The 19,956-nt window shown below is 66.7% G+C and overlaps 3 protein-coding genes across 4 annotated transcripts; 2 read left to right on the forward strand and 1 right to left on the reverse strand.

Annotated features, from left to right (window-relative positions):
• Positions 1-54: 54 nt before the first annotated feature.
• On the forward strand, positions 55-3,726 carry BABAM1 (BRISC and BRCA1 A complex member 1). The gene is made up of 9 exons (XM_080566497.1): positions 55-183; positions 979-1,288; positions 1,401-1,459; positions 1,558-1,678; positions 1,927-2,005; positions 2,397-2,421; positions 2,598-2,727; positions 3,200-3,286; positions 3,389-3,726. Exons 2-9 carry the CDS (start codon positions 995-997, stop codon positions 3,587-3,589), a joined length of 996 nt encoding a protein of 331 aa, XP_080422623.1. The 5' UTR covers positions 55-183; positions 979-994; the 3' UTR covers positions 3,590-3,726.
• Positions 3,727-3,869: 143 nt separating this feature from the next.
• Positions 3,870-8,829, forward strand: ANKLE1 (ankyrin repeat and LEM domain containing 1). 2 transcript variants are annotated; one of them, XM_080566499.1, is made up of 7 exons: positions 3,870-4,730; positions 5,391-5,496; positions 5,594-7,289; positions 7,381-7,543; positions 7,639-7,798; positions 7,901-8,030; positions 8,691-8,829. In XM_080566499.1, exons 1-7 carry the CDS (start codon positions 4,258-4,260, stop codon positions 8,804-8,806), a joined length of 2,844 nt encoding a protein of 947 aa, XP_080422625.1. In that variant the 5' UTR covers positions 3,870-4,257; the 3' UTR covers positions 8,807-8,829. The 2 variants fall into 2 exon arrangements, with proteins under 2 accessions (XP_080422625.1, XP_080422624.1); XM_080566498.1 differs by lacking the exon at positions 8,691-8,829 and adding an exon at positions 8,343-8,650 and having other exon boundaries at positions 3,872-4,730.
• Positions 8,803-19,883, reverse strand: ABHD8 (abhydrolase domain containing 8). The gene is made up of 5 exons (XM_080566500.1): positions 18,180-19,883; positions 11,754-12,534; positions 11,087-11,257; positions 10,710-10,926; positions 8,803-10,631 (listed from the first exon to the last, which is right to left on the reverse strand). The coding sequence occupies exons 2-5, from the start codon at positions 12,524-12,526 to the stop codon at positions 10,482-10,484; spliced, it is 1,311 nt and encodes a 436-aa protein (XP_080422626.1). The 5' UTR covers positions 12,527-12,534; positions 18,180-19,883; the 3' UTR covers positions 8,803-10,481.
• Between the last annotated feature and the right edge of the window lie 73 nt (positions 19,884-19,956).

Genomic DNA, 19,956 nt, shown 5'->3' on the forward strand with positions numbered 1-19,956 from the left:
AGGGGGTCGTGAACGGGTGCTCGGGGTGCGGGGGGTCGGTGCCTGACCGCTGAAGGTTGCCGCCCGGGCTCCATCCTGCCCCCACGTGCCCGGCGAGTCCCCCAGGGAACTACAACTCCCAGCAGCCCCCGCGCGCCGCCGCTTCCGGGCAGCAGCGGGCGGGGCTCGTGCGGCCGAGAGCGGGTGAGCGCGCGCCGGGGGGTGCGCGGGGCAAGGGGGGGGCGCGGTGCAAGGGGGGGCGGGTGCTGGGGGTGCACGGCGTCAGGGGGGTGTAGGGCGGGGGGGGCACGAACTGGGGGTGCACGGGCTGGGGGGGGCACGGAGGGGGTGCACGGGGCGAGGGGGGGTGCACGGGGTCAGGGGTGCACAGGGGCTGGGGGGGGTCCACAAGGGCTTGGGGGTGTGCACGGGGTCGGGGGGTGCACGGGGGGGAGCATGGGGTCGGGGGGTGTGCATGGGGTCAGGGGTGCACAGGGGCGGGGGGGTCCACAAAGGCTGGGGGGGGGGGTTGCACGGGGTCAGGGGGTTGCACGGGGTCGGGGGGGAGCATGGGGTCGGGGGGTGTGCATGGGGTCAGGGGTGCACAGGGGTGGGGGGGGGTCCACAGGGGCTGGGGGTGCGTGCACGGGGTCGGGGGGGATGCATGGGGTCGGGGGGGTGCACACAGGGGGTGCATGGGGAGAGGGGGAGTGTATGGGGTCAGGGGTCCACAGGGGCTGGGGTGGGTGTATAGGGTCGGGGGTGTGCATGGGGGCAGGGGTCCACAAGGGCTGGGGGTGGTGGTGCGGGGGCCCGGGGGGTGCACGGGGTCGGGGGGGTGCAGGGGGTCGGGGGGGGTTGCACGGGGTCAGGGAGGTGCCCAGAGGAGACGCACAAGGCGAGGGGAAGCGCATGGGGTCGGGGGTACGCTGGGGGAGAGGAGGGGGGCACCCAACCCCGCCGACACCCCCCCAGCCCCCCCCCCCCACACCCCCCCAGCCCCTTGCACCCCGCCATGGAGCGCGGCTGCGGCATGGACACGTCGGAGCCGGGCAGCGCTGCCGAGGAGGAGGAGGAGAAGGCGCCGGAGCAGCGGCCCCGCACCCGCTCCAACCCCGAGGGCGCTGAGGACCGGGCGCTGAGCGCCCAGGCCAGCGTGGGCAACCGCAGCGAGGGCGAGGGCGAGGCGGCCAGCGCCGAGGACAGCCCCCAGGGCACCGCCGCCCCCGACGGCACCGCCTGGCCCGGCCCCGCGCACCCCACCGAGGTGCAGGTGAAGACGCCGCGGGTGAACTGCCCGGAGAAGGTGGTGAGTGCCCGCGGTGGTGCCCCCCCCCCCCCCGCAACAGACACCGGGGTGTGTGGGGTGGGGGGTCCTGGCGGGGCTGGGGGGGTGCTCAGCCGCCCTCCTCGCCCCCCAGATCATCTGCCTGGACCTGGCCGAGGAGATGGCCCTGCCCAAACTGGAGTCGTTTAATGGGTGAGCGGCGGGGGTTCGGTGCAGAGACTGGTGTTACTGGGGGGGGGAGGGGCTGGTCCCAGCTGAGCGCAGTGCCCCCCCCCCGCCGTGCCCCGCAGGTCCAAGACCAACGCGCTGAACATCTCCCAGAAGATGATCGAGATGTTCGTGAGGACGAAGCACAAGATCGACAAGAGCCACGAGTTCGCGCTGGTGGTGGTGAACAACGACGCCACGTGGGTGAGCGGGACGGGGACGGGACGGGATGGGGATGGGTGGGAAGGGGATGGGGACAGGATGGGGATGGGGATGGATGAGGACGGGATGGGATGGGGATGGATGGGAAGGGGATGGGGACAGGATGAGGATGGGGATGAGGACGGGATGGGGACAGGGACAGGATGGGGATGGGGACGGGATGGGATGGGAACGGGGACAGGACGGGGATGGGGACAGCTCCGTGCCCCCCTCACCCTGTCTCCCCTCAGCTCTCAGGGTTCACCTCGGACCCCCGCGAGGTCTGCAGCTGCCTCTACGACCTGGAGACCGTCGTCTGCAAGTCCTTCAGTATCCGTGCCGGCAGCGAGCCCTGCGGGGCTGGGGTCCCCTTTCGGGTGCCGGCGGGGTTCCCTTTCGGGTGCCGGCGGGGTCCCCTTTCGGGTGCCAGCGGGGTCCCTTCGGGTGCCAGCGGGGCCCTTCCAGGCCCTTTGCCTGCAGATGGCAGCAGATCCACGGCCTCGCTGCCGTCCCCGTTGTGGCCACGCCGGGGCTGTGAGGCTGGGCTCCTTCCACTCCAGACCCTCCGGACCCACAAACAATTTCCTGGAGCTTTCTCCCCACCCTGGGGCACCCCCGGGCACCGGGTCTGAGCGCAGGACCCCCACCCGGGGGGGACGCGGCAGTCCCGGGGGCGGGGAGGGGTCTGTTTTTTGGGATCTGTCCTTACCTCGGGCTGCAGATCTGGAGGGGCTCTTCAACCTCATGTGAGTACGGCCGGGGGGCGCGCGGGGGGCTCGGGAGCTTTCAGCCTCGCCCTAAAAAATAAGCGAGCAGCCAGCGGGTTGGGGGGGGTGCAGGGTTTGCTCTGAGCGAGGCGGGGAAGGTCGGCGGGCTCTCAGCCGCCCCGTGTGTGTCCCCCCCCCCCGGCTCCCCGGCGCAGCCAGCAGAAGATCGAGCTGCCGGTGACGGAGAACGTGCAGACCATCCCGCCGCCCTACGTGGTGCGCACCATCCTGGTGCTCGGCCGCCCGGGCTGCCAGCCCCAGTTCTCCGCCTCGGAGCAGATGAAGGTAGGGACCCCGGGGTGCCATGGGCGGGCTCGGGGGGTGCCCAGCGCATCCAAGAGTTGTGGCTCGACCCCCGGGGTGCCATAGGTGGGCTCGGAGGGTGCCCGGCGCGTCCAAGAGCCATGCCTGGACCCCCAGGGACCCCGAGTGGGTGGGCTCAGATGGTGTCCGGTGCATACAAGAGCCGTGCCTGGACACCCGGGGTGTCATGGGTGAGCGCGGGGGGTGTCCGACACATCCAAGAGCTGGGCCCAGACCCCCGGGGACCCTGCATGGGTGAGCTCAGGTGGTGTCTGACGTATCCAAGAGCTGTGCCCGGACCCCTGGGGTGCCGCAGGCGAGCTCAGGTGGTGCCTGGTGCACCCCGGCGTGTCCAAGAGCCGTGCCCAGACCCCCGGGGACCCCGTGAGGGTGAGCTCGGGTGGTGCCCAGCACATCCAAGAGCCGTGCCCGGTTGCCCCCCCCTACTCCGCAGAAGATGCTGCAGTGCCCCTACTTCTTCTTCGACGTGGTTTACATCCACAACGGGGCGGAGGAGAAGGAGGACGAGACGAGCTGGAAGGTGAGCGCAGGACGAGGCCGGGGGGGTGGCGGCGGCGGTGCGGCGCAGGGGCCGCGCTGTCCCCGCGCTACCCGGGGGGGGGCCCCCCCTGTCCCTCCCCAGGAGCTGTACGCCTTCTTCAGCAGCCTGGACGCCAAGGGCACCAACTACAAGTACGAGGTGGCGCTGACGGGGCCGGCCGTGGAGCTGCACAACTGCATGGCCAAGCTGCTGGCGCACCCCCTGCAGCGCCCCTTCCAGACCCACGCCGCCTACAGCCTGCTGGAGGGCGACGAGCCCCCCGAGGCCGAGGCCACCGTCTGAGCCCCCCCACGGGGTCAAGGTCACCGTGTGAGCCCCCCCCCCGGTGGCCACCGTGTGAGCCGGGCACGGGGCCGCTGCGGCTGGGAGCCGCGTTTGCTCGGTGGTGGGGATTGGGGAAAAAAAACGTGTTTTCAGGACCGGTTGGTGTGTGGCGTGGTGCTGGGGGTGCCGGGGGGGGGGGGGGGGTCGTGGGTCCTGCTCACCCCTCCCCACTGGGGGTAGGGGCACTGGGTGGTGCTGCCGTGGGGGGGGGGACACGGGGTGGGGTGGGCTGCGGGGCCGGGTCGTGGGGCAGGCACTGGGGAACTGGGCAGGGTTACTGGGAGGAACTGGGCAGTGCAGAGGTCAGGGGCACTGGGTGATACTGGTGCAGGGCACTGGGAGGAATTGGGTGGTGCTGAGGCAGGGTTACTGGGAGGAACTGGGTGATGCTGGGGTAGGGTTACTAGGAGGAACTGGGCAGTGCAGGGGTTAGGGTTACTGGGCGCTGCTGGGGCAGGGTTACTGGGAGGAACTGGGCAATGCTGGGGCAGGGTTAGTGGGCACTGCTGGGGCAGGGTTACTGGGAGGAACTGGGCAATTCAGGGGCAGGGCACTGGGAGGAACTGGGTGGTGCAGGGGTCAAGGTTACTGGGTGATGCTGGTGCAGGGCACGGCGGCACTGGGCGATGTCGGGGCAGGGTACTGGGAGGAACTGGGAGCTGCAGGGGCAGGGTTACTGGGCAGCACTGGGCAGTGCAGGTACCAGGTTACTGGGAGGAACTGGGCGATGCTGGGGCAGGGTTACTGGGAGGAACTGGGCAGTACAGGGGTTAGGGTTACTGGGGGATGCTGGGGCAGGGCACTGGGAGGAACTGGGTGGTGCAGGGGCAGGGTTACTGGGCGGCACTGGGCTGTGCAGGTGCCAGGTTACTGGGTGGCACTGGCCGGTGCCGGGGCAGGTTACTGGGAGGCACTGGGCGCTGCGGCCCCGCCCCTTCCAGCTGTGGGCGGGGCATCCCGCGCCCGCCTCCTATTGGTCGCCTCGCCGGCCAATGAGCGGCGGCGCGCGGGGGGGTTTGAATGGGCGGGGGCGCGCGCGCGCGCGGGGCGGCATGAATGGAGCGGGGCGGCGCGAGCCGGCGGGGGGGCTCCGAGCGCCGTAAGGGGGGGGGGGGGCGCACCGGGAGTGGGGGGAGGCTTGCACCGGAGGCCATTGCACGCCCTGCACCCGGGGCTGCTGCACCGGAGGGGGAGGGGGGTTTGCGGTTGCACCGGGCGGGCAATTCGGTGCAAGGGGGGGCGCGGGGGGGGCTCGCTTAGGGCACCCCTCAGTGCATTGGGGGGTGCTGCGCTGGGGGGGCTCCTTCGCGTTGTAAGGGGGGGTCCGCTGTGGGTGGTGCTGAGGAGGGGGTGCGCTGCTTTAAGGGGGGGCGCTTGGGAAGGGGGTGCTGGGTGCGCTGGGGGGGCGTTGTTGCACTGCTGCCCCCCCCCCTTCTCTGTATGGCCACGGCTCGGGGGGCTCAGCCCCACGGGGGGGCGCGGGGGCAGCTGCAAGCAGGGTCCATGCACAGCACGGGGGGTGACCCTGGGGGTGGGGGGGTGGCCCTGGGGGTGGGGAGGTGGCCCCCCCCGCTGGCCGTGCCACAGAGCACTGGAGGCCTTGCTGCAGCAGGGGGCTGACCCCAAACTGCTCCTGCCTGGGGGGGGGCACCCTCAACCACTTGGCCAATGGTGGGGGGGAGCAGGGGGGTGGTGGGCTGCAGCCGGGGGGGGCACCGGAGGCACCAAGGGGACAGCGGTGACCCCAATCTTGTGCCAGGTCCCCCGAGGAGCTCCCGCCGCTGCGCGTCGCCGCGTCCCGGGGGTGCTGCCGGTGCCTCGAGGTCCTGCTGAAGACGGGGGGGTACCCGGAGCTCCGCGACCAGGTTAGCAGGGGGGTGGCTTTGGGGACAGCACCCGGGAGGTGCTGCCGGGACCCCCCGTCCTTGCTGGGGGTGTCACAGCAACGTCCCCTCCCCGCAGGATGGGAAGCGAGCCATCGACCTGGCGCTGCAGCGGGGCTGCCGGCTGCGCGTGCTGCTCCTGCGCGACTCGCTGCACGTCCAGGGCTGGCCCCCTGCGGGGGATAAGCCCCCCTTGGGGCGCTGCTGCGGCTGCTTTCGGGGCGCTGCTGCTTCTCCTCTGGGGGGGCCGGGTGCTGAGCCCCATCCTGACCCCGCAGCCCCGTGGGGGCCCAGGTGCTCGCTGTCCTTCCTGACCGAGGGTTGCTCGGAAGATGACCGCTCCGACGCGGGGCCCCTGAGCAGCACCCGCCTGTCCCAGCTGGGTGAGCTGGAACCGGGGAACAGCCACGGGCTGGGGGAGCCCCCAGCGTGGTCTGGCTGTCCCCTGCCTTCCTCTGTCCCCTCCCTCCCCCTGTGGCCCCCCAGGGGCTCGGCTTTCCTCCCCCAGCCCCTCGCCTCCAGCACCTTGCTGTGTGCTGGGGATGAGCCTGGGCAGGGACCCCTGAGAGGGACAGGGACATGGGGTGGCCCCAAGCCCAGCACTGGGGCCAGGAGCCCCCCCCAGCCCCTGAGGGCTGGGGGCTGTGACCGCAGCAGCCTCGGGGATGAGGACAGCAGCACGGCCAGCGAGTGCTTCGTCACCGCGGTGGAGACGCTGGAGCCCAGCGAGGCTGGGGGGTGCCAGGGCGAAGCAGGACCCCAGGAGCTGCCCCCCCGGAGCCCCCCGGCCGTGGGGGAGCTGCCTGCGCTGCTCCAGGGCTGCACCCTCAGGGGTTCGCCCCCTGGCACCCCAAGGACCCCTCGCAGCCCGGCTGGCCTCGCTGCAGGGGGTGGCAGCTTGCAGCCCCCCCAGTTCTGCCACGTCACCCCCCGCACCAAGAGCCGCCTCCAGGCATCAGCGGAGCGGCTCGGCGCATCGTCTTCCTCTTCATCCCTCTTTGACACCACCCTGGAGATGCCCCGGAGGCCCCCCAGGGTCAGAGCACCCAGGGGTGTCCCCAGGGACACTGCCACCACCCTGGGGCACCGTGTCGCCCTTGGGGGCGAGGATGTGTCCAGCAGGGATGGAGAAGGCACAGGTTCCCTGGATGACACCCAGATCCTCCCCAGGACCCCCAGCCAGCCCAGGTCCCCCCTGGGGGGCAGCAGCTCCAGCCCCACGGTGCTGCTGGGTCCTGGGGACCGCGACCCTCCCCAGGACTCCCCGTCAGATCCTCAGGGCTCCTCCAGCTCCAGCTCCACAGTGCTGCTGGGTCCTGGGGACCACGGATCCCCCCAGGACTCCCCATCAGATCCTCAGGGCTCCCCTAGATCCAGCCCCACGGTGCTGCTGGGCCCTGGGGACCACAGAACCCCCCTGGACTCCCCGTCAGGTCCTCAGGGCTCCCCCCACGCCACCAACCCCAGGGTGCTGGAGCCGGGGAGCTCACCCGTGCCACCCTCGCCCACCGTCCGCAGCCCCCACGGCACCGTGGAGCACGAGAGATGGGAGCACGAGGGACGGGCGCCCAGCGAGCAGCGCAGCCCCGGCACAGAAGCCACCAGCCCCGGGGACCCCGCGGTCCCCAAGGGGCGAGCACGCACCCCGCGGGTGCTCTCCGACGAGGCGCTCCGCCGGCGGCTGCGGGTGCTGGGGGAGGACCCCGGACCCATCACGGAGCTCACCCGGCGCGTGTACCTGCGGCGCCTGGAGAAGCTGAGCCGCAGCCCAGAGGGTGAGTCCTGGGGAGCCCCCCCCTTTCTAAGCCCTGTAGTGCTGAGTGGGGGGTCTCGGGGTGTTCCCCAACCCCACCGTGGCCACCCCAGGGCACAGCCCCGAGCTGGCGGCCGCGCTGCAGACCGGCCACGTCCCCGACTGCGCCCAGGACGAGCGGGTGCTGGCGCAGCAATTCGACCGCCCCGACCGGAGCCGGCACTGGCGCGAAGGGCTGCTCAAGGCCAGCTTCAACTACCTCCTCCTCGACCCCAGGTAGGGCTGCCCTGCGTGTCCCCCGGGGGTTCTGGGTCCGGTGCCACCTCCCGGAGGTCTTGCAAGCCCCAAAGGCGGGGGGTTTGCACCCCCAGGGTCACCCAGGACCTGCCGCTGCGCTGCCACCGCCTGAGCCCGGCTGAGTGCTTCAGGACCTTCGTCAAAGCCGTCTTCTACGTGGGCAAGGGGACGCGCGCCCGGCCCTACTGCCACCTCTCCGAGGCTCTGAGCCAGCACCGTGCGGGGACGAGGAAGGTGGGATGCGTCGGGGATTGCGCCGGGGGGCTCGAGGCCGCGGTGGTGGGCACGGGGCCATGGTGACGGTGCCGCCGTGGTGATGGTGCCGCCATCCCGCAGGGCTGCCCCAAGGTGCGGCGCATCCTGGAGATCTGGGCGAGCGGGCAGGGCGTCATCTCTGTGCACTGCTTCCAGAGCAGCGTGCCGGCCGAGGCGTACACGCGGGAGAGCTGCGTGGTGGAGGCCCTGGGTGAGCGGGGCCGCAGCGGTGGGGACGGGTCCCGGGATCAGCTCTACCACCTCTCTGTCTCCCTGCGTACAGAGCAGGGGGGTGCAGCCTGTCCTGGGGCGCACGGGGAGTTCGGGGTGCCTGGCCACCAGCACGGGGTTTGGGCACAAGCCCCCCGCCCCAAGCCTCCATCTCCTGCAGGGAAAAGATGCCTGGGAGCGGGTGCTAACGGGGACCCTACAGGGCTGCGGGTGCTAACGGGGAGCGTGGGGCTGGGAATGAGGGTGCTGAGCCCATCCCGGGGGGCTGAGGGTGCTGAGCCCGTCCCTGCAGGGCTGCGGACCATCACCAACCAGCGGAAGGGGAACTGCTACGGCGCGGCGGCGAGCTGGCCGCCCGAGCGGCGCCGGCGCCTGGGCGTGCACATGCTGCACAGGGCCATGCGCATCTTCCTGGCCGAGGGCGAGCGGCAGCTCCGGCCAGCGGACATCCAGGCTGGGCGCTGAGCACCCCCGGGGGGGGGCACGGAGGTGCTGGGGACCCCCCTCGCCTTCACCCCCCTTTCGTCTCCCGAGGAGGCGAGGGCAGCGTGGCCGCGTGTTTTTATGTTGTGAGCGACGGCGAGAGTTTTTCCTATTTATTTTACCGATCCCCTAAACGGTGACGAATAAATCACGGCAGGGCTGGACGCGAGAGCGAGTCAGAGCTCCTCGTGGCTTCGGGCTTCGCTTCCCCTCGCTGCCGTGCTCCCAGACCCTGCCCCGGCGCGTCCCCGTGACCGAGTCGGACACGGCTGAGAATATAACACGGCTTTACTGTATGAAATGGCACGAACACGGCGCGGGGCTCAGCGGCGGGGGGAGCGGGGTGCGGTTTGCCTTTGCCTTAGCGCAAGCGATGGCGGTACGAGCGGCACAGACTCCGTGGCGACAGAGGGTGGAGGGCCGTGGCGCTGACAGTCGCCTCCGGCCCGTTTTTGGGGAGGGGATTGCAGCGGGGGGGGTGGGGGGTGGGGGGGGCAGAGCCGTGATTCGGGGTAGGCGTGCGGAAACGCGTCCGCACCCGGGTTGAGGGCGTTAAAATTCTCATTATGAGACAGGAGGCTGCGGTGGCGGGCACGGGCGGGGGGCGGCCGCGGGGACGGAGCGTGGCTCGTGCGGTGGCACTCGTCACACGCGGTCCCTGCCGCGCCGGCTCCCAGGGGCCCTTCCTCTTCCCCATCGCTCGGTTTTGGGGTGCCAGCTCTGATTAGGGCAGCCCCGCATGGCCGGGAGCCCCCGGAGCTGACTTGTGGCGCTGGGGACGAGGGGGGGCTCTTGCACCCACCCAGAGGGCGAGGTTCCCACGGGACAAACAGGCCTGGCTGTTTCTTTGGTTTAGATGGGGGGGGGGGAAAGAGGAGAAAACAACGAGGGGAGCGGCTCTACTCTTTGGGGTAACGGGGAGGCTGCGGCCATCCCCAGTGCGTGGGCTTGGGGCCGGGGAGCAGCCGTGCCGAGCAGAGCCCCAGCTCGCTCGGGAGTCCCGCGGAGCCCCCCAGCCTGGCCGGGAGCACAGGGACCCCACAGCGGTGCCCGGGTCCCCGCTCGGCACATCCCATATACCTTCTCGGTCCTGCCCGGAGCCTGGATATGGGACACGAGTCGTGGAGGGGAGGAGCGGCCCCGGGATCCGTGGGTTGTGCACAGAGCCGGTGCTGGTAGCGAGCGCTCGGCCCTCGGTCGCGGTTTGCATCGTCCGCCCCGCGGTGCTCGGGGTTGCTGCGGGTGCCGGGGCGGGCGGGCAGCGCGGTGGTGGCGGCTCCGAGCGTCTCGAGGAGCCCCGAGCACCTCAAGGAGCCCCGGCAGCAGCGGGAGAGGGGAGCTCTGCAGAAGCCAGCGCTGCGGTAACCTAAAGCGGCGGTGGTTGGGGACACGACTGCACGAACGGTGGCACTGGGGGGGAGAGCTCAGCCTCGTCGCCCCCCCGCCACTGGGGTTAGAGAGGCAAATCCCACTTTGGCTTCCCCTTAAAGCAATCCCAAATCAGCTCCTCCAGCCCTGGCGAGGAAGACGCCGGGGGGGGGGCACCGCGCTCTCCCTGCAGGGACCCGTCTGCCTTCGTCCCGCGCTGCTGCAGGTGGGAGCAGTCCCCCCGCAGCATCCTCTCTCTGCCCCCCCCCGGGGGGTCGCTGCGTGAGGAAAAGAATACTACAACGAAACAGGATGAAGACGCTCCAGCGGCTGCCATGCCGTCCCCGAGGGGACGGCGACCGGGTCTGCCGTTGGTCCCGCTGCCGGCCCCACGCACCCGTGCCCTGGGGGAGCCTCCGCGCTCCGCCGCCAGCCTGCGACCCGGCTGCGGCCGGGAAAGAAAATCAGCTCCGCTCCCGGCGAGGGCAGGCTGCGCCGTGCCCCTCTGCGCTCGTAAAGCCCTCTGCGCTCCGAAACGTCTCTCCCATCGGAGCAGCCCGGTCACCGCGTCCCCGCCACCTTATTTCTTCTCTCCTTGCCCGTCCCCGGCTGGCGTCTCGGGCTCCCACAGGACGAACTCGTGGAGCAGGGTGTTGACCGTCTCGGGACACTCCATCATCACCATGTGGCTGCCCTCGTCGATCACCTTCAGGAAGGCGATCAGCAGGATCTGGAGGGAGACAGGGACGGGCGTCAGCGCCGGGACCGGCCCCCAGCCCGCGCCCCCCAGCCCCGCTCCGTCCCGTACCTCGGCCATGCGCTGGTCCTCCTCCACCGGCACGAACTTGTCGTGCATGCCGTGCACCAGCAGCACGGGCACGGCCAGCTCCGCGTGGTAAACCTCGTCGCCCTCGGGCCAGTACTGCCCGCTCATCATGGCGCGCAGCACGAAGGAGGACACGTTGAAGGCGTTGCCTTCCTTCAGCAGCTGCTTCTCTTTGGCACCCTGGCGAGCGAAGCCAGCCCTGCGGGACGGGCAGGGGGTCAGCACGGCACAGTGCCACTAGAGCACGGGCTGGGGACACGCCGGTGTCCCTGCCTGCGCTGGGGGGGGTCCCCAAAAGTGGGAGCCCGCACGGGGCTGGGCTTGTTGGGGACAGTGGTGGCGCAGGGCCGGGGACTCACTTGAGGAAGCTCCAGGCCAGGCACGGGGACAGGCAGTGCAGCACGCAGGTGGGCATGTTGAAGATGGAGCAGAGGCTGGGCTCCAGCGCCGTCGGGCCCCCTCCGTTGATCATTATCACTTTATGGACCAGGTCTGGGTACTCGTGGGCTAGGAAGGTGCAGAAGGAGACCCTGCGGGGAGACACAGCACCGTGCACCGAGCTCGTCCTGCACGAAGCAGCCCCCAGCACAGCAGGGACGTCGCCAGCGCCCTGAGATCAGCTCAGCCGTGCTGGAGGCTGCATCCCACTCGTTCCTCCGATCTAATCCTGCCCAGCTCCACTCCCTCTCCTCCCAGGCCTGCTCTGAGTGCTTAGTCCCCTTCTAATTGACTTTCTCGGGCTTACTCTATTTATAGGCTGAGTGCCACCAGCTTCCTTGCTAGCCCACGCGCTCAGGAGGGCGGGCGCTGGGATTAGCCGGACCCAGAAACACGCACCGAGAGGATGGAGGAGATCAGAGCTGAGGATCAACCTAGGGCTGCAAACCCCGAACCCCTGCTCTGCTCCTCAGCCCCGGCGGGGCAGGATTTGACCGGCGTTTGCTGGCATTTTGTCCGGCATTTGCCCAGCGTTTGCTGCCAAGGGGAGGATGGCAGTGGGGCTGAACGCCTCCGCGTGTCCCTTACCCATACGAGTGCCCTATGAGGATGTTCCTCTTCTTGGCGTAGCGCTTGAAGACGGCTCTCATGTCCTCCGCCAGTGCGTAGAAGGTGTAGGCGGCGGCGATTTGGGGGGCCGAGCTGCAGCCGTGGCCGGCCAGGTCGGGAGCCACCACCTCGTAGCCCAGCTTGGTGAAGAAGTCCAGCTGCTCCTTCCAGATGTCCAGCGAGCCGCCCACGCCGTGGATGAAGAAGAGGACGACGTCGCCGTGCGTGCCTTTGCAGCTCGTGATCTGCTTCTTGCAGTCGATGTTGATGACTTTCTTAGGCTTGCGCTTCCGACGCTTGGCGGGGGCCGCGGCTGCGTCGCGGGCGCCGGATCCCGGCGTGCCAGCTCCCGGCGTGCCAGCTCCCGGTGTGCCGGCGGGGGCTTGGCCGGCCAGCTCGGAGAGCTCCAGCTCCACGGTGCTGTTGGGCTCCGCCGAGCCATTGTGGCAGTGCAGGATCTCGGAGCGGACGGCGTCCCCCAGGTTCTCGATCACCAGCTGCCCATTGCGGTACAGGGTGATCTTGCGCTTGCAGTGCACCGTGCCCCGCTCCGCGCCCCCCGCCTGCGGCTCCTCGGGCGGCTCGGCGGCCGGGCGGCTCGGCGTGCTATGCCGGACCCGCAGGATCCTCCCCGGCTTCACCTCCATGAAGCTGTAGCCGTTGCCGGACTCAACGCTGTCCAGCGGCCCCACGGCGTTGGTCGTCTTGCCCATCAGGCAGCAGAGGAGCCCATCGGTGATGCTGTTCAGCATTATGCTCCCTGCACAGGGCGAGAGGGGAAGCAGGAGAAGGGTGTTAGTCCGAGCGGTGAGAGCCAGGGCAGCGCGAGCAAGGGCAGAGCACGCTCCTGGGGCCACATCGGGGCTGAGTTTGGTGCTCCCCAAACCCACAACGCCTCCGAGCCGCCTCAGTTTTGCTTCTGGTCGGAGGTGGAACCCCTGCGCCCTCGTCCAGCTTTGTCTGGGCCACGTCCCTGTCACCAGCCGGGCGTGATGCGCGCTGTGGCTGCAAAGCCCCGCGGTCCCCAGCACGCTGCAGGCAGCGATGGGCCCCCAAGGATGGCCCTGCCCTGGCCAAGGGAGGAACACCCGAGGAAAAGCCCGTCTGAACTGAAAAAGCTATTTCTGGCACCAAATATGGGGCCGGGGAGAGATTCGGCGATGGGAATGCATTATTTATCCTGATGAAATATATATGTGTGTGCAGCTCCGCTCCAAACCACCAATGCGATTAGCAAATTACAGGGAACGGGGCTGCAGGTTTTAATTAGAGTCACTCCGCAAATTGAGGCTGAGCGCAAGAACCAGAGGGAGAGGCAGTTACCCGGCTCGGAGGGTGGGAAGCCCCCTCCCCATATTTCCAGCCCCACAGCAGGGCTGGGAGAGGCTGAGGGGCTCTGGGGGAGCTTAACACCATCCTCCCTGGCCCCGAGGCAAGCCCAGTTTTTGATGCTTGCTCTTCCTGGTGCGCTCGGGGTGTTTCTGAGCTCTGGGGGGCTTTTGGAGAGGGCTGAGGGTGATGGGACCCCCCAGGGTGGCTGCAGCAGGGGCTGGGGGCATTGGGCTGGGGCTGGCACCGAGGGCGCATGCCCCGGGCTGGGGCTGTTCCTGCTGCCCCTCTCCGCGAGGCTGATGCACATTTATTATTGACGAAGCCAAACACGGTGAATTATTGATGCCGATGGGCTGCTGAGCAAAGCGAGCTGCGTCGGGGGCTGGGGGGACACGGGCAGCCCCCCCCAAGCTGCAAGTTACTGAGTGTGGCCCCCCCCCCACGGGTGGAAGGGAAGGAGGAGTGTGTTCCCAGAGGGGAATTAAGCATCGCCATCCTGGTTACGCTGCCAGGAGCAGCCCCTGAACTCCCTGAGCAAGTGCCTGAAATGCAGCCGGCAGCCTCGCAGCCGTGCTGCTGGCAGGGCAGGAGAGGGAACGAGCAAAACAACCCGGGGAACTGAGGCAGGCAGGGCTCAGGGCTCTGATAATTTGCAGCTTTGATAATTCGGTGCATTCGGGGGCGAAGGGGGCGACGCTGCACCCTGCTCGGAGCCCCCCAGGTGCCCCCCGCACGCGCAGCCTGGCCCCCACCAGCTCCCAGGCGGCAGAGAGCCAACGCACCCGCGCCTGCTCCGGCGCCAGCCCCGCGCACGGCTGGGGGGTTCCCCCTGGAAGAAAGCAGCCCGGTCGCTGCACGCAGCCTCTCTGGGTAGCAGCTCCCTTGGCAAAAGCGGAGCGGCTCAGCGGAGGGAGACGTGCCAGCTCCCTTCTTCCTCTCGGGACAGAGGCCAGCGTTTGGTGCTCGCCCCGGCTCTGCCAGGGACTTCCCTGCGTCGTGCCGCTCGCAGCGGGGAGGAGCGAGCGCGAGGTGCCGCGGTTTCTGCCCCCCCGGGGGAGAAAGCTCCAGCATTAGGAAAGCTGCTCCGGCGCCTGCCAGCTTGCAGTGGGGACGTGGGGCACGGGGCTGGGCTGAGGCTGTGCCGCGTCCGTCCCAGCGCCCTGTGGTTTTGTCCCCAGGCTCGCGTTGGCGATCCCTGCAGACACAGGCATGTCCGTGCAGGGTGCAGCTCGGGTCCTGCAACTCCAGGAGCTGCGCAGCACCAAATCAACCGCCCCGGGAGGCCACGGAGCCTCCCTTTGCTCTCACGGTGCCTGTGCTGGGGGATGGAGCAGGAGCAGGAGGTGTCGGTGTGCTGGGTGCTGAGCACAGCCCTCGTGAGAGCACGTCCTGGGCAAGGGGCCGGTGCGCGCTGTTGAGCCGCGCTTCCAAACCGGCGCGGAGCCTGCGGAGCTGGGCACCAGGCTGTCTGGAGCTCCTGGCTGGAAGATCCCCAGCTGCCTCTGCGCTGGGACAGAGAACGCCTCTGCTCTCACCGTGCTTTTGAGCACCAGCTCGGTGCCAGCCTTGGGCTGTTCTCAGTAATCCCCGAGCACTTCTGAGATGGTGGTGCCGAAAGGGCACATCCCAACGCACGCGGAGACAGGGCAGGTGGAAAACCGGGGGGAAAGCAGCCAGACCCGAGCACTGCAGTCCCTGAGAGGCCCACGAGCTCTGCCACGGCAGGCCAAGGACTGTGCATCTCCCCGGCTCTCCCACGTCCTCTGTGCGTCTGCTGCGGCTGCCCCGGTGCTGCCGGACGGGGAATCGAGGCAGGGGAAGGCAGGAGGTGGTCGCAGCCCGGGGACGGTCCCCACACCGGGCTCACTTGGGCATCCCGGCGTGGCTTCTCCCTCTGATTTCCACACAGCCTGGACTCGCAGCGCGCCTCCATTTCACAAGGCATTAATGATCTCTGCGTGGATTATAAACAGGACTTCTGGCCAAACCGACTCGACATTGATTAACTTCCCAGGATTAACTCAATTAGTCCATCCTGTTCATTTCCAGAATTGATTTGCTGGAAGGCTCTCGCGCTTGGGAGCTCTGCAGGCAGATCCAGGAGCCCGGCTCTGCCCCGACCCTGGGCCGCCAAGCCAGCTGTGGGTCTGCTTTGGGCACGAACGTGGCTCCCTGTGCGAGGATGGGGCTGTCCAGCGGGGCAGCGCCTGGCTCCCGACCCGAGATGCCCACGCTCGGCTCTTCTCCCCCTGGAGCTCACGGTCCAAGACGTGGCAGCCCTTCTCACAGGCTCTGCTGCTGAGAAAACCGACCACGGGGAGCGCATCCCGGTCGAGCCATTCGGTGGCCGAGCAGGAAACGGAGCGGCAGGAGGTTAAGCGATGTGCCCCGACGCCAGGCTCCGTCCCCGGGGCTGGAGGCACGGCGTGCCCGTCTCCCACCTCCCACCCGCCGCCTCCCACCCGCCACGCTGTCTGCCGCGGCCAGAAACGCCAAGGGATGTTCCCTCCGCCAGATGAAAGGGCTGCAAACGAAACCAGATGGATGGGAAGAACTTTGCGAAGCTGCTGGTAACCATGGCAATGAGCTGCTTTCCTTCCCCCCCCCAGCTCCATCCCAGCTACCTTCCACCGCCGCCCCCAGCAGAGATTTCGGCACCGGTTACATAAGGCCAGGCACAACAATGAGTCAGGCGCGGCGCCAGCCCAGCGCCAGCCCGCGAGGCTGCGGGTTTGGGAAAGCAAAGAGCATCGCCACAAGCTGATACCCACATCCAGATCCACCCCCCCCCCCAAAAAAATCACTGCTTCCCCCAGGCAAACGCTCCCATCTCCGAGGCTGACGGCTCGAGGGATGCTGAGGATTGATCTGGGGAGGCCAACGGAGCTCCCAGGTCCGGACCTCGTCCTGCTGAGCACCGATGCCACCGCCAGGTCCTCCAGCTTCATCCTCCTTGCCTCCTCCCTGCTGCCACCATGAGCAGCCCAGCTGGGAAAAACAACTTACTGACCTACTTTGGGCTGCAGCGCCTCTGATTTTACACAACTTGACGGCACCATGTCACAGCTGGAGAAAAATGGGACAAGATCCGACGTGGCAGGGTGGAGGGCAGAAAGCCCGACGCGGTAACGTGACAGGCAGCCACGCGGGGCTGATACGCTGCCGTAGAGCCCGTGGGGCTGACATAAAGCTCGTGGGGCTGACATAAAGCCCGTAGGGCAGTGCTCACACCATCTCTTCCCCCAAGGCACGACAGCACTGCGGGCACGGTCACGCAGTGACCCTCGGCTGTGCCAGGATGGGATGGAAATGACAAAAACATCCTCCTCCTGTCCTCTCCCTGCTGGGGAACCTTGAAATTATGGGCAGGAGAAAGGAAAGGATGGTGCGTTTCCCCGTTACGGCCCCATAAGCAGCACCGAGCCTGTCCCTGCCAGAAGTCCTGGTAAACACTTGGCCCCAATTAGCGAGCCGAAAGCATCGTTTACTGCAGGAGCTGATGGCTGCAAACAGCTTCTGCTCCCCCTGTGCCGCAAATGCCCCCGCAGCCCCACTGCTCAGCACCTCCGTCCCCTCCCCACACGCAGCAGAGGACTCCCGCAGGGAGTAGCAGGGATTTCATATCTGCTAATTCCTTGCAAATCCTCGGAGGAGAGATGCCAGGGACATGGAGAGGAGTGTGAGATGTGCTGCAGCCAGAATCCGACCTGCCATAATAATTTGTTCAGCTCTAATCCCTTCCCTCCGGGGCTCGCGAGTATTAATGATGACACACGACACTCCTGAGGAATGGGCAAATGTCATTATGCTCTTTCCAGCCTCTCCCATTCATTCACTCAGTGCAAAGTGGAGAAACCATGGCATCGAGAAACACGTAAAGCCAACAACTGTTTAAGCACTCATCTCAGATAGGCGCAAGAAAATGTTTATGCCGCTTAGTCTCAGTCCTGCAAAGTAAACTTCCCTCTGGGGGAATGTGAAACAGCCACTTTAGCTGGTGGCAAGCACCTGGATTTATTCTGTTACACTCAGCCTCCTCGTCCTGATACAATTACAGCAGCTTTATCAGGACATTCAGGAGTAAGCAGTCAGGAAGGCTTTATCGGTCGTACGAACAGTAAACCGCTGAGACAGCCCTGAAATCCTCAGCATACACAGGGATGCAACCACAACCTGCGCTTTCCCTGGGTGCAGGGTCCCCAGGCACGGGCAGGACTCTGCCGAGGGCCCTGCAGGACACAAATTACATTCAGTGGAGAAACGGCATCGCAGGGAGAGCAGAGCGCCTGTAGCACACACGGCAGCCTGGAGCCAGGGGCTGGCTGCCTGCCACACGTCTCTCTTTAGGAAGGAAGAAGACCTTGAGAAACAAAAGATTATGCAATGCACAGCGGAGTAACCTGTGCCTGACCTCCACGGCTGACATGCCGCTTCACCCCGCCGCTTTCCCAAACCTCCCGGATTGCCAGGGGGAGCCTGACATGGCACACGCTCGCCTGTGGTCCCACCGCATAGCTGCAGGGAAGCCAGCCCGATTCCTCCGGCAGCAAATGTCCTACAGGCTCCAGGAGCAGCCTGGAAGAAACCATTGCGAGGAGGAAGGAAGAAGAAAACCCTGCCCCCTCCGCCGGGCAGCGATGCATGCAGGTGCCCCCTCGCTCTCCAACCAAAAACCCAAGCAGATTTGACACGCACATAGCAACAGCAGGTCTTCCTCCAGAGCCAGCAATAATTTACTGCAATTGCATCACAACAGAAGCCGTTCCTAAGTTTTATTGCTGGGCAGCTTTTTAACCCCGCGCTCAAAGCACGCTCATGTAACAGGGCTATTTAAGTGCAAACAGCGGCGAGCTGCTCCGCAGCTGCTGCTTCCCCTTGTCTGCCCGCAATCCCATGTAAACGCCTCTCAAATCCCTTTCGACCGTCAGCTTCGAGGCAGCTCCTTTGGCCATTTTGCTCCCCGTGCCGAGCACCTTCCTCCCCTCTGCTGCAGCGCATGCCCTGCATCGCGGCTTGGGCTCCAGGTCCCCTGCACAAAGAGAGAGGGAGAGGGAGACGGAACGTGATGCTCACCTCATTTAGCGACAAGGATTGTCAGGAGTCGAGGCTGCGAACGAAAGGCTTGTTCCTGCAGGAGGCAAAGGGGGAGAGGGAGAGATGCCCGAGGCAGCGGGAGCAGGACGCGAGCGCTGGCAGCCTGCTCAGCTTTTCGGCTCCTCCGATCACATTTTTTCGCCTGTGTGGGGGGAAGGATGGAGCAGTGCCTTCAGCTCAGCTCATCCGCTTTAGACTGAAATCTCTCCTTCCATCCTCTCCCCATGAGCCCCGGCGGAGAGAGGCGCCTCATACCCGAGCTCTGGGGTTTGGGGGTGCTATTTGTCCTTGTAGTCTATAGCCATAGAAAGCCCCTTAAATCCCTCCTAAGGAGGAGGGCTTTCGGCATGACAGACACGGGGACTTGCCAGTCAAAGCCGAACCGAGCGCCGCCGAGCCGCCCGCCCATGGAGGCCTGCCAGGAGCAGGGGGGCAGGAGGATGGGTGCTGGGTTTTGCCCCCTCCAGGGATTTGAGTTATCGAGCTCCCCGCCCGCTGCCGGCCTTGGCTTCCCAACCCAAATGGGGGGTTCCCCCAGCTCCGAATGCGGCTGCCCCAAAGCAAGCGGGGTTTGAGCGGTGCGGTGCCTGTGAAACGTGTTGTGACCGGGACTCGCCGTTAATCCCTGCTCTTGGCAGGGAGGAGAAATCTTTCACCGTTTTCTCGCTGTTTTGGTATCTGTGGCTTCCCAGAACCCATGAGTGTGTCGGAGCTCAGCACCTGTGAGCGTGCACAGAAAGCACGAGCTCGCAGCACCCAGGAGCTGTGACACGACAGATAGAAAATCATGAATGTATCTCGTTTTTTTTTTTTCACATCCATGTTTTTGGGAGGGTTGGATTCACATCTCCTGAACACGTGATGCTGCCGGTATGGACTTCTGGAGGGAATGCAACAAAACAGTCCAGAAAAAAAAAAGAAAAAAGAAAAAAAAAAGAAAAAAGCCAGAGCTGGTGCCTGCTCTTGGCGATTCAGCCAAGCTTGCCTCCAGCAAAACAATTTTTAATGATCAGAGCAGACAGCAAGAGTGGCGGAGATCTGCCCCGACGATCAGTGACTCACCACCCGGCCCCCCTTCTCCTCTCTGCCCCTCATTCCCCGGCTCTGTAAAAGGCTGAAAACCACATTCATCAGCCCAGCAGCAGGAGAAGGCTGAATCCTCATCGTCCTCCCTGTGCACGACGCTGCTCTGTCCTGAAAAGAGTACGTGTGTGAGAGGAGGAATGCGGCCAGAGCCAGGTGCTAGTGGGCCAGGCTGATGTGCAGATTTTGGGGTAAATCGGTGAGTGGGGAATGCTGCAGTGACATGGGGTGGCGGGGGGGAGGATGCAGACGGGGCCTCCATGGGGTCACTCATGATCCTGCCACGGCAGAGGGACGGAAACGCAGGGGCTGGTGGTGGCAACACCATTTTGACAAGGAATAATAATTCAGCATTTAGAGCTGCCTCTAAATGCTATGTTTTATGTTTAGGCTATGTTTTTATGTTTATGCCTCTAAATGTTATGTTTTGTCGGTGACTTGTGATGGTGAGGGGATGCCCTGCCCAGGCGGTCTTTGCACCTCGCAAGCTCCTAGCAAAACCCAGGGGGACAGGGGGTCCTTTTTCCCATAAATTTCCAACTATTCCACGTTCGGAGCCGCCGGAAGGCGCACCCCGTGCTGTGACAGGGCACCACCACGGGAGAAGCCTCCGCGGCCCAGGGGGACACGGCCTGGGGGGGGGGACCAGGCCAAACCCCGAGCCCGTCGCCAT

Source organism: Anser brachyrhynchus (genome assembly GCF_964034855.1).
Source record: "Anser brachyrhynchus genome assembly, chromosome: 23".
NCBI classification, from domain to species: domain Eukaryota; kingdom Metazoa; phylum Chordata; class Aves; order Anseriformes; family Anatidae; genus Anser; species Anser brachyrhynchus.

Excerpts from the sequence above, each read along its gene's own strand:
- BABAM1 (XM_080566497.1), top strand. The coding sequence starts at position 995 with ATGGAGCGCGGCTGCGGCATGGACACGTCGGAGCCGGGCAGCGCTGCC. Across the intron at positions 1,460-1,557 it reads AAACTGGAGTCGTTTAATGG|GTCCAAGACCAACGCGCTGA; the intron begins GTGAGCGGCGGG and ends CGTGCCCCGCAG. Across the intron at positions 2,006-2,396 it reads CGTCGTCTGCAAGTCCTTCA|ATCTGGAGGGGCTCTTCAAC; the intron begins GTATCCGTGCCG and ends CTCGGGCTGCAG.
- ANKLE1 (XM_080566498.1), top strand. The coding sequence starts at position 4,258 with ATGTCGGGGCAGGGTACTGGGAGGAACTGGGAGCTGCAGGGGCAGGGT. Across the intron at positions 5,497-5,593 it reads ACCCGGAGCTCCGCGACCAG|GATGGGAAGCGAGCCATCGA; the intron begins GTTAGCAGGGGG and ends CCCTCCCCGCAG. Across the intron at positions 7,799-7,900 it reads ACCGTGCGGGGACGAGGAAG|GGCTGCCCCAAGGTGCGGCG; the intron begins GTGGGATGCGTC and ends GCCATCCCGCAG.
- ABHD8 (XM_080566500.1), bottom strand. The coding sequence starts at position 12,526 with ATGCTGAACAGCATCACCGATGGGCTCCTCTGCTGCCTGATGGGCAAG. Across the intron at positions 10,927-11,086 it reads CTGGCCTGGAGCTTCCTCAA|GGCTGGCTTCGCTCGCCAGG; the intron begins GTGAGTCCCCGG and ends CCCGTCCCGCAG. Across the intron at positions 10,632-10,709 it reads AGGACCAGCGCATGGCCGAG|ATCCTGCTGATCGCCTTCCT; the intron begins GTACGGGACGGA and ends GTCTCCCTCCAG.